This window comes from Hydra viridissima, unplaced genomic scaffold (assembly GCF_058129835.1).
Source record: "Hydra viridissima isolate aposymbiotic clone 2 unplaced genomic scaffold, HvirCarnegie_v1 scaffold_12, whole genome shotgun sequence".
NCBI classification, from domain to species: domain Eukaryota; kingdom Metazoa; phylum Cnidaria; class Hydrozoa; order Anthoathecata; family Hydridae; genus Hydra; species Hydra viridissima.
In genome coordinates, this window is record NW_028324311.1 from 1,734,846 (window position 1) to 1,747,137 (window position 12,292).

At 25.8% G+C, this 12,292-nt stretch overlaps 2 protein-coding genes across 2 annotated transcripts; both read right to left on the minus strand.

Annotated features, from left to right (window-relative positions):
* Nucleotides 1-239: 239 nt before the first annotated feature.
* Nucleotides 240-3,111, minus strand: LOC145193758 (leukocyte receptor cluster member 1 homolog). The gene is made up of 8 exons (XM_090068605.1): nucleotides 2,979-3,111; nucleotides 2,664-2,763; nucleotides 2,361-2,462; nucleotides 1,912-2,032; nucleotides 1,612-1,654; nucleotides 1,291-1,405; nucleotides 1,025-1,158; nucleotides 240-904 (listed from the first exon to the last, which is right to left on the minus strand). The coding sequence occupies exons 1-8, from the start codon at nucleotides 2,999-3,001 to the stop codon at nucleotides 841-843; spliced, it is 702 nt and encodes a 233-aa protein (XP_089924731.1). The 5' UTR covers nucleotides 3,002-3,111; the 3' UTR covers nucleotides 240-840.
* Nucleotides 2,895-12,067, minus strand: LOC145193757 (HAUS augmin-like complex subunit 4). Its single transcript, XM_090068604.1, has 8 exons — nucleotides 11,853-12,067; nucleotides 11,641-11,772; nucleotides 9,772-9,933; nucleotides 9,208-9,298; nucleotides 6,017-6,156; nucleotides 5,756-5,886; nucleotides 4,890-4,958; nucleotides 2,895-3,659 (listed from the first exon to the last, which is right to left on the minus strand). The coding sequence occupies exons 1-8, from the start codon at nucleotides 11,967-11,969 to the stop codon at nucleotides 3,476-3,478; spliced, it is 1,026 nt and encodes a 341-aa protein (XP_089924730.1). The 5' UTR covers nucleotides 11,970-12,067; the 3' UTR covers nucleotides 2,895-3,475.
* Between the last annotated feature and the right edge of the window lie 225 nt (nucleotides 12,068-12,292).

Genomic DNA, 12,292 nt, shown 5'->3' on the forward strand with positions numbered 1-12,292 from the left:
AAAGCAAATCAAAAAAAGCGGTAGTTATACAAGTGTCAAATTCAGGTGTCAATTACAGGTAGTAAGTTTTTTAGATGCCATTTCAGATGCAGGAGATAAGAAAGAGGAAATGATAAGTATGCAATAAAATGTGGATATGTAAAAAGATTTAACAAAAAAGTGTGAAGTTTCAGCAGTAAGATGAAACTTCACTTAAAAACAGAACATAGTCGAAACTATAAAAAACAGAAAAACAATAATTTATTACATTTAGTGATATCATAATCCATTATGTGCTATACAAATTATTTAGTTTATATTAAATTTATACAAATATATGTACTGATAATTCTTAACAAATCATACTGGATAATATCACTTATTAAATAATTGTAATGCAAGATTCTGAGGCGAAAAAGAATCTTTTTATACAAAATACTGAGATAAATCACTGAGATGAAGTAATTTCTAAATAAAACCTATAATTTTTGCAGTTTAGGATAAGATCAAAGATGCTGATGTTTCTAAAATAATAAAGTAAGACTATCTTTAAATTAAATTGTGAGTAACTGAAAATTAACAGAGGACAGAAAGAAGATCAACAGAAAGCAGAAAGAAAATCAACAGAAGACAGAGAGAAGATCAACAGGAGACAGAAAGAAAATAGTAAGAACTTATTAAAAACCTCTGCTCTATTCCATAATTCAAATAAATTTAAAATAAGTTTTTCAAAATACATTTTTATAATGCAAAAAAAATCTGTGTAACTTTTGGGAACAATCATTTATGTTGCAAAACTCTTGATAAGGATGTTAGTAAGGATATCCATGTTCACTTTGTCAAGTCAAGTGTGGTTTAATATCAATAAGGATGATATCCATGTTTATTTTGTCGAGCCAAGTGTGGGTTAAACTGATTTGAATACCTGTAAAAAAAAATAGGAAGGAATAAAATAAAATACAGCTGAAATCAAAAAACCTTATATGTAAAAATTAAAATATTTAACAAATAAGGAAAATCCATGAGATCAAAGTTGTTACAAAACCTTTGTGGATTTTCTGAAACTGCTTTGTTATCTTTACCAGCAAGCAACTCATTGGCTCTTTCTCTTTCAATTTTTTCACGCCTTAATCTTTCACTGCGAAGTTGATCAATACTTACTGTGGAGCGAGGAGGAGACTATTATCATAAGAGAAAAAGCTTCATTATCTCAGGTGATCATAGAAAAGAAATAAAAGGTTTATTATATCAGGTGATCATAGAAAAGCATCTATAATATATAAATTTTTAATTAGTAAAAATAATAAAAACCTTCTTTTTCATTTTTGGCTGATGTGAATCTTTTTTTAAAACCATAAGACTTTCTTTCACAACACTCATTGGATCTAAACGTGATTTTCTTGTTTCATCTTTTTGGTTATGCTCTCTAAAAATGTTAAAAATTTATCTTTGCTTATCTTAATAATATTTAATTTTTATAATTTAAAAGGATATCAGAAAAATAGTTGAATAAGAATAACACTTGCTAAGAGTTTTAAGAATTATTAATGTTTTTAGTGAGTTATTTGCAAATAAATGAGTAGTTTTTAAAAATCTCTTTGCAGAAAATGGAAAATGAAAAAAGAGACTCACAATTTACTTGAAGATTTTTTTTCTAAGTACCATGGCTGCTCTTCTACAAAGATCAGAAATCTTGAAAGTAATTCAAACTAACTAAGCTTAGTAATTTACACATAAATCTTAAACTATTATTGAGTAGGCCATCCAATCTGAAACATCTTTAGACTCTTATGGTGAAAATTATAACCTAATGCTATAAAATTTGATTTATTTTTCTAGTTTTTTATTTCAATTCTTATTTGTTGGGTATTTTCTATAACATTCTTCTATAATAAAAACTATAAAATCTATAGAGATTATAAAGAAATTTACTTTGCATTTCAAGTGAAGACTGCCCAACATAAGTTAGAAAACCAATGCTTTTTTCATATTTTTCTTGTTCCTCTTTTTTTTCTTTCAGATAATCAAGATTTTCTCGCTTACTCAAACCTCCCTAAAAGGTATATCAAAACTGGATCATACATATTTAGCTTAAAAACAAGTTTTCATTATGCTTCATATATATATATATATATGTATGTATGTATGTATGTATGTATGTATGTATGTATGTATGTATGTATGTATGTATGTATGTATGTATGTATGTATGTATGTATGTATGTATGTATGTATGTATGTATGTATGTATGTATGTATGTATGTATGTATGTATGTATGTATGTATGTATGTATGTATGTATGTATGTAATGTATATATTGGTTGTTGTTTTTTTTCACTTTAGATGAGAAAGATGATAAATGTAAAAAGAAAATCAAACCTCACTTTCTTCTTGAGCAAACAAATTGATATGTTGTGATTTTGAACCATCTAAAGTCAAATTTGATGCTCCACGTAATAATTTCATGCGTACTTCTTGCTCCTAAAAGATATAAATTTCAAAAGTACAATATGAATAACATCAGTCTTGAAAAACACTTTTGCAAAAACCTTTTTAATGTATTCTGTATTAAAGAATTGAAGCAGTTATATTCATTAGACAGTGAAACTGTATTTTTTACATATAAAATGTATTTAAAGATAAAGATTTAAAGAATAAAGAAATTTTAATAAAAAGATTTACAGTCAAGGCAATTCTTTCCTCTTCTCTTTTTTTTTCTTGTATTGCATTTTCCTCATCACGTCTTACTCGGTCTCGATTATCTTGGTTGCGAACATGCCAACTAAAATTTAAAAGACAAAATTTTTTAAATGAGTATGAGAGTGCCAATGAAAACATACCTGATTTTCTTGGATACACACATGTGAAATTAAAATTTAATTTTATAACAAGAAAAAAAATGTAAAAAAGTTGTTTTTGTAGAAAATATTTCTTATCTTTAGTTAAAGGAAAGTTTTTTGCTAAAATTTTTGCAAAAATTGAAATAAATTGACTTACTTTTTTTTAGGAAGAATATTCATGGCGAGTAAATTTATGCGTTTATTCTTTAGGAAGAATATTCATGGCAAATAAATATTTATTTTACATTACTTTATTTCTCCAATAAGTTCCTACACTAAAATGCAAATATTAAACTAAATTTAGCACAAAGAGACAGAAAAAAACATTAAGTTAAAAGCATGATTTTAAAAGCAGTAAATTCTGGTGAGGGAATCTCAATAGAGATTTGTATTAAACCATAAAAGAACTAAAACAACTCAACACTGCAAGTTATTACTTCTACTGTGGTATTCTTGTTGTTGGTTATTATTCCCAGCGTGCTATTATTGCTAAAATGACTTCCAACACATTTTTAGAATCATTTTAACATAATAATACTATCATTATCTAAATTATTATAAATAAATTGATAAAAACTCATAACTATATTTTTTGTATTAACAATCTTATTTCAGCACATTAAAAATAAATTATATCAATTTTTCAATTGGATTCTATTTATGTTTATTTTTCTGGAGTTCAGTTAAAGCCCACTTTTTATTATCAATTTCCATGGTGAGATTGCTAAACTCATTTAAAAGCTGATTAAAGATTCCCACAGATTCGTACATCAATAATTCAGATTTGGTCTTTTGAATTTTATCATTTGTCTTTGCAATTTCCTCTTCAAGTGCACTTCTATAGAAAAATCACACAATTTTTTTAAAACCATAAAAATATTAAATCTCTGGATAAAAATTCTTCATTACTAATAATTTAGTGAATATGATTATCAATACAAATGCTGAACAAATTACTAATAAAAATTGACATAAAAACTAAAAGTTATCATAAAGTGTAAAAACAAGATGCAGTTTTGGACCAAATGATAGTAGTGACTAATAAAGTAAACATTTAATGTTAATAATTTTACAACAGTGGTACAAAAACTGAATAATGAATTGAGATAAAAAAAAATTGAAGACCTGTTCAAGTTACTGTGGGGAAATCCCAAACTTTTTATATGAATATTTTAAATCTGTATGTTAAAATAACATGCCTGCAGTTTGTTATCAATATATTCATAATTTTGATTTTTTTTTATTTGGCTTTATTGACATTTTTTAAAGGTAAGATTAATGTTAGTGTCAATTTAATGAATATAAAAAGTGATTAAATGATTTAATTTAAAAAACAGAAAAAATTGGTTGCATTTTTTAATGGGTCATCTTTTTTTTTTAAAATTTAAGCAAAAGACATTTTGTTCTTCTATGATGGTCAGAAATGCATTAAAATGTAAAAATATTGGTGAAAACAAATGGTCAAAAAAGAAAAATGGCTGATCATGCAGAGAAATTTATAAAACATGCTGTTGTAGCTGATCTTCTTGAAACTTTCCTGTTAAAACTAAAGGAGATTTAAATTTGAGTGTTTCTTCCATAAAAAGTACACAGGAGGTAAAAAAAGAATAAAATAATAATATTTTGTCTTTAGCGTAATTGTAATATTTATTGAAAGTTTTAATTTAGCACGCATTTGTTATTTACAAGTTTTGCCTAAAACGAAAAATTTAAAGTGCAGCATCAATGAGAAATCAAGTCATGCAATCCTTACTTTTGTTAACATTTTAAAAAGAATATTAAAAAATGAAAAGCTATTGACGTCGATGGAAAAAATTCGAATTTTAATTTTACAAAGAAAAACATTGAATAAATTAAACAGAAGCCCAAGGAAAGTTCCTCTTTGAAAAATAGGTATATGAAAGCAAGAATGTGTTTTGCAAAAACACATGAAGATTAGCCTGCTTCAAAATGGTGCAATACTTTGTGGCCTAATGAAAGCAAATTTTTTTCACTACTACTATTGGTTCACAACTGTGTATAAGTTTTGATATTTGAGAAAGTATAATAAAAATATACAAATATCAACCTGACTTTCATCAAAGCTTCAACAGTTTCTGAAGTGTAAGTTTCTGTGTATAGATGGTTGTTCATCACTCTATAAAAATAAAAATAAGAAGTGAAATAAAAGTTTTAGAACTAACTTCAAATATCAAAAATTATTTCAATATATCATATAAAGTCCAATATCTAAATCTTAAAAATCTTTTTTTACATTTTTTTAGAATTTCTATCTCAGATTTAATGTAGAAGCTATAAACAGTGAGATCATCCACAGTGAGAATAATAACAATCAGAAGATCACCTAAGATCAAAACTTCAATATTTCTGGCAAAAGAACTTCAACAGCACAAATTAAATTTCAAAAAATTTTTGAACAAAGTAAAAAATTTAAACAAAATGTAATTTTTAACAGGATAAAATTCAAGTTGTTATGTTAATTAAACCATACTTATAACAATAATAATAATAATAATTATAATAATTAATTATAATAAGTTAATAAACAGTAATTAATTATAATAATTATAGATAATTAATTATTATAATTATAATTATAATCATTGTAATTATTATAATTATAATTATTATAATCAATTATATTCTATAATTTAAACCATACTTCTATGATTTATAGACAAAAAAAAAAATATTTACACTTAATACACTTAAATATCTCACTAACTATATTTTCTTTTATATCATATGTTTTCTTTTATATCATATATTTTCTTTTATATCATATATTTTATTTTATATCATATATTTTCTTTTATATCATATAGGATGTTAGCTATAGGATATAATATTATATGATATAATATAGGATATTTTTTGAGTAACAAAGTTATTGAAATGTATCAATGAATATGGAACATACAAATAGTCATTTACTTTATTTTCAAAATGATGTAATCACATTTTGCAGCTAACCAATCAGCTGTAATCTGTTTAGCATCGGCCTGAGAATCTATTGTTTTAGGAGCCATCTTTAGCTGAAGCTGATGAAGTGATAAATCTAAATTCTAAATTCAAAAAGTCAAAAAAAACAACATCATATAAAAATTTTAAAAGATTTGTAAAAAGTCTCATTTTCATAAATCTTCCTTATCAAGCAACTGGCACCTGGTATCTTTAAGTTTCAACAAAACTTACCTTATAGTGATCATTGAAGATGTTTTTGATATATTTTTTCTTTTGGTCAACCGTTTTTTGTGCATCACAAAGTTTTTGCTTTTCATTAGAGATAAAAGTTGGTAGTTGATTAAATTTTGCAAGCTGCAAACCTTCGCTATCTAAGTAAAGTTTGAAAATTGTAAACTTATAATAAAAATGATTTCTTTAAACTGTTTTTTAGATTTTGGTAAAATTGCTTTTCAATATGAAACACAAAAATCTTCAAATGCATTAAATATCTTAGTTATTAAGTTATGAATTGTTAAAAATCAAAAATCATTTCCCATTCTTATAGCTCACAATTAGCCATTTTGTTTGTTATGAACTTAATCCAGTGTAAAATCTTAACACTACAGAGAGCAAAAACATACTAAAAACATACATATACAGTCAGAATAGAATTGTACAGAGTCATTTTTGAGTAAACATGGTACTTTAGATACAAATATTGTAACTTAAAGGAATTCTAGAAAACGTTTTTTTTTCTGGAAACTTTCATTTAGAGACTTACAAAAAAAAAAAAAATATTATCATTATTACTATTTTTTGTAAATTACTTAGTAATTTAATTTAAAAAATAAAAGGGTCAAAAAAACAATAGCACAGAAAATAATTGTACAAGAAAATGTTATTACAATATACACTTATTTTGTAAAATAGTTAACAAATAAAGTTTTTATCTATTTCAACAACAGTTCCTCCTCCTTTTGCTTAAACTACTTCTGCCAAACCTCAAACCACCACATTTCCACCGCCTTGTTTAACTATTCCTCTCATGCAACTCAAATGAAAAGCTTTTTTCCTCTTTCACCACACTCTGTTCCTATATGATTTTTTAAAGTTAAAATTGGATTCATCAGACCAAAGAAATTTCTTCTGAAAAGATAGTGCCATCAAATAATACTTTGTTTCTTTAAATGATTTTTGTTAAAAATGGTTTCTTACAACCAATCTACTAAACCCAGCTTTGTGTATATGATTTCTAATTAATGTTGGTGAAATTGTGGTTCCTGTGAGGTTTTTCAGATTATTGACAACTTTTTTTGCACTTTCAAATCAATATTTTCTTTACAATTCTTAACAATTCTCTTTCATCTCTAGGAATTTTCAGCTTTTGTCCTCACCCAGCACAAATTTCAAATGTGTCAAACAGTGTGTGTTTCTTTAAAACAGCTCCTACCATTAAAAAAAGGAATATTTGTAACTTCTTGTACTTTTCTATAAGATTTTCCTTGTTTAACCAACTCTATAACAATTTTTCTTGCTAAAGTCTTTTTTTTTCCTTTTGAGTTTCATTCAAATATTTTTCTTTTGGTGTCATACTTAATAACATGCAGTTTTTTTTCAAAAAATGTGATTAGTTGCTGAAAATATTATAGGTAAAATATAGCATAAAGAATAAATTGGATAATTAATAAGTTGGAAACATCAATATCACTCATTTTTATTACAAATTATAAAAACACAAAACAGTGTTATCCAATTAATTTCTGTGTAAGAAAAATAGCAAAAATGTCATTACAAACTTTTTAATATTTCTGATGGAAAATTTTAGACAAGAAATTGCAATAACAATTTATACCATCTGGTTGTAAACCATTTTTAAATTTTTGTATTTTAAACCATCACACACATTCAAAACTAATTTTAGCAGAACTAAACTCGAAAATGAATATCTGTACAATTAAATTCCGACTATATATATTAAGATAAATCAAAGTAGCAAAATAAATAGTATTAAAAACTTAAAGAACCTTTTGGAAAGAAAAGTGAAAAAAACTTTTATAAAAATTAATCAATCAATAAACACTGGATGAACTGCATTTTTAATTTTATACTATATTTAAACAACATTTGTGAGATATTTAGGTTTTCTTATAGCAATTTAGAATTGAAAATTAGAATTTAAAAAAGTAGCTTTACATCAAACTATCAACATAGTAACCAATTATTGTAACTAACCCAAAGGTTTTATTGATTTTATTCTGCACAAAGCTAAAATTCAACTTAAATTTATTTGTTAAATCTTTTAAGTAAAAAAAAAAAAAAACATTCACACACTTGATATTCAGCAATAGAACTATCTTTTTAAAAAGCATACAAAAACTCCAAAATCAAAGGTTGTTTAGGGAAAATTTTTAGACAACTTTACCAACGATTTCAGAATTAAAGCTTGATAAGTTACATTTGAAAGTTACGATGCGCCAGTTTTACGGGCAAAACATAATGCTTTGCTTTTACTTGCATCGATCATGTAATTTTGAATGGTGCATATCAATTTTGATATATCTTTTGTTATTTCATTGCATGCATTTCATTTTTGATATTTCAGTTCAAGAGATGATCAAGAAGAGAATAAAAAAAAAATTATTTCTGAAACTGTTAGCTTCTTTTAACTTTCAGACTTATTGACTAAAGAAAAGATGAAAAAAGAGTTTTCAATATCTCCTGATACAATAAATACTGCCAAGCCTTTCCAAGTAATATCAATAAGAGAGAAACATGATCAAACCATGTTGGCATTTTGTAAAAATGTTTGTATATAAGAATTAAGCAAATAATAAAATATTAACCTTATTACAAAATTTCTTCTTAAAGATATTTGAATATTTTGGCTTTTCTCTAGAATTGCCATGAACAAGAAAAAGTTTTGTAACTTATGTGACTTTTATGAAAAGCAGAAAAAACTTAACTGAAAAATGTGTTCCGTGTGGAAAAATTTAATCTATAGTTATAGTCTACATATGATAGACACCCAACCTAATTTTTAGAACTTGTGTTATCCAATTTCTATGAAGTAGATAATATAATTCAGTGAAAAGTTAAGAGGCCTCTAAAGTAAATCTGAACACTACATTAAATTTTTTCCTAAAGTTTTAATTTACTTTTTTTTTTTATTGTTTAAATTTTATTCAACAAAGCAAAGTGGGGAATCATTGGAGATTGTGTTTTTTGAAGAATTTTCTCATCATCAATATGAGATTTCCTCACAAACTAAAATACATACACATATAAAAAACATTTCTCAATATTTTCTTTTTTTTTTTCCTCCTGGTTTTTGTGATTTTTTTGCACAGATTTCCCATGCTATTTCCATGGTATTTCCCAAGTATTTTTGATAGGGTAAAATGACCAAGCTTACTGCTAATAATAGAAATGAAACCAATTACCTTTGCTCTTTGGATTAATAAGTTTGTAGAGCTCAAGACTGAGGTTTTTTAAACTGCCTTCAATCAAAGGGATCAGAACTTTTTGTAAATTCTAAAAGAATTAAAAACTCTAAACAATATTAACTCAGCTAGCAGTAAAATCATAAAGCAAACGAAAAAGTTTTGCTGCAAACAAAACAAATACTTTATTTTAAAATCAAACATTAAAGATCAGATTCTTCTATCAAATGCAAAAATAAATGCCACAACAAATGTTAAGTTGAAAATGATGCATGGCCAACAGGATTCAAAAACAATTCTAGCCATCTTCTTTGCATTTATTTTTTTGCTTGATCAAACTGATTAGTTTTTCTCTCAAGTATTTTTCTATATTTGCAATTATAAAAGTTAATAAGCCAATCGAAAGTATATTTAAAAAAAAAAAGGGATACAAGATTTTTGTTCTTCATTTGCTAAACAAAGCAAATGAAGAACAAAAAAGGAAAATTTTTTTTTAAAAATCAATACAATGAGCTTTTACTTTTAAGAACAACTCTTTAAACCCAAAAAATTCCTTTCACTGACTTGGTGTGCAGCTTTTTTCTTTTCATTTTCTTCAATGAAATCTTTTTCCAAAAGACCAAATAATTGATGATCTCTACTTTGTTTTTCATTTGTTACCATGGAAATGTTAATAAAATTTCTAGCTTGAGCAGATCCCAATATTTCCCTAGCAAATCTAAAAAACTAAAAGTAAAAGTCTTATTTTAAAGCTTATATTAAATCTTATATCATTATATAATATATAAATATATATTATAAAGCTTATTTTTAGTATTATATATTATAGTTCAGATTTTCAATGTTTCTTTTATTTACCTATTTTTTTTTCTCTTATTTAAACTTATTTGTCCTTATTCTATTTTATTCTTTTATTTTTTATGATTATCATTTATTGTACCATTACTTTATTAGCCAATTTGGATTATTTGTCTTTAATAAAAATAAAAAATCAGTATCATTTGTGAAAACAAATTGAATATCAAATTTTTTTATGAAAGTAACTAAAACTAAAGCTGCTGTTGCAGCAATTTGTTAGACTTTTGTCCTAAATAAATTGCTTATTTGAGAAAAACAATGTTAACTCCTGAGGTGATGTGCTTTACACATTGCAAGAGTAAAGAGTTCCTATGGTAACAAAACAAAACTCCTAAATAAATAATAATTTAATCTAAATAGTTTAGAAAAATTCAAATATAAAAAAAAGAAAATAAAAATGCCAATATTGCAGGGCAGAGATGATAAACATACACTTAACCGCAAAATTAACACACCACTTATAAACTCCAACTTATTTAAAAAAATATTGTTTATTTTAATGCTTCGAACACTGAGAGAACACTTCACTACTGTACAAAGTCTTCAAATACAACTTGTTGAGGTTCATAGAACTGCTGTTAATCAAGATACCATAAGAAGACTTTGTGCTTTAAATTTATGACCTCAGGCAGCAGCTACTAGTCCCAGATTGTCTTTAGACTACTGAAGAAACAGATGGTTTTTGCAAGGAGGCATATGAATTGGAGAATATATGACTGGGGACAGGTCTTATTTACAGATGATTAAAGGTTTTGCCTCATAAGTTCTGATTGCCGTCCAAGAATATAAAGAAAACCAAATGAAAGATATTTTGCTTGTAATATTCAAGAAACCACTTTATATGGAGGCGGCTAACTGATGGTATGAGATGGAATATTTTTGACAGCTTGCACAGAGCTTTTTACTGTTGATGATGGACATCTGACTTCTCAATGATAGATAGCAGACATTTTAGAACTTTTTGTGGTACCTTTTGCACTGTACATTGGAGATGGATTCCTTCTTATGCAGCATAATGCTAGACCACATACGGCACATATTATTACTGAATACTTAAATAATATTAATACTGAAGTTTTGGAGTGGCCAGCTTGCAGTCCAGATATGAACCCAATAGAGCATCTTTGGGACATAATAGGACACAGTGTTAGAAGCCAACATACACCACCTAACAGCCTAGATGAACTGGAATAAAGTCTTATCTGCATGTGGGAAGATAACCTTCAAGAAACGATTAGATCTCTAATTGAAAGTATGTCACTGCGCTGTCAGGCTGTAATAACATCAAGAGGTAGTAACACTAGTTATTGATAAGTCAAAAGTGTTATAACAATAATAACCATTTTATTTTATTTTGTTAAACAAACCATCTTTTTGGCTTTAGTTTTTTTTTCACCATCCTCAAAGTCATTTTATTATTATCATCAAAATAATTGTGTTCATGTATTCTATTCTTAATATGTTTGTCAAAATATATGATAATATTAATGACAATTAAAAAAAATCTAAATGTATGAGTGGTGCGTTAATTTTGTGGTTGAGTGCATGTAAATAGCTAAAAACTATATAATCAACCTTTGTGTCTTCTGAAGAAGCTTCACCTGAAGTGTAGCCATAGTTGTTTTTTAAAAGAATATCTTGAAGTTGAGTGTATAAGAGAAGTTGCTGAAAGTAAGTTGCTTTTACACTGCATAAATTCTTCCTGGCCTAGTATAAAAATTTCAAAATTGAAACAACTTTTATAGAAAAGCACAAAAACAAAACAGTATTACAATGAATATACAAACCTTGTCTAACTCATGTTGTAAAGGTATTGATGCTCCAGATTCGTCAATATATTTAGATAGCTTTGTACCCAGTTGATTGAGACCAGGGTACAGTTCCGCAGATACATAATCAAACATTGTGAGCTATTTTCTTTTTTTTTTTTTTTTTTTTTTTTTTTTTTAGCATCAAAAACTGTTTTAATAATACCAATAATAGCAACAAAAACACTGGTAACTAATAATAACAACAAAAATACTGGTAAAACATTTTAATAAACGAAATTAAAAAACTTATTTTTTCAACAAAATAATTTAATCAAATTGAAATCTGAAAAAATTGCTATTTTTTTGGATTTTCATTTTCATTGATAAAAAACATGAAAAAATATCTATAAAAAAAAAAAAAAAAAAAAAAAAAAAAAAAAAAAAAACTGAAATTGCAAATATTGCTTTCAACTTAA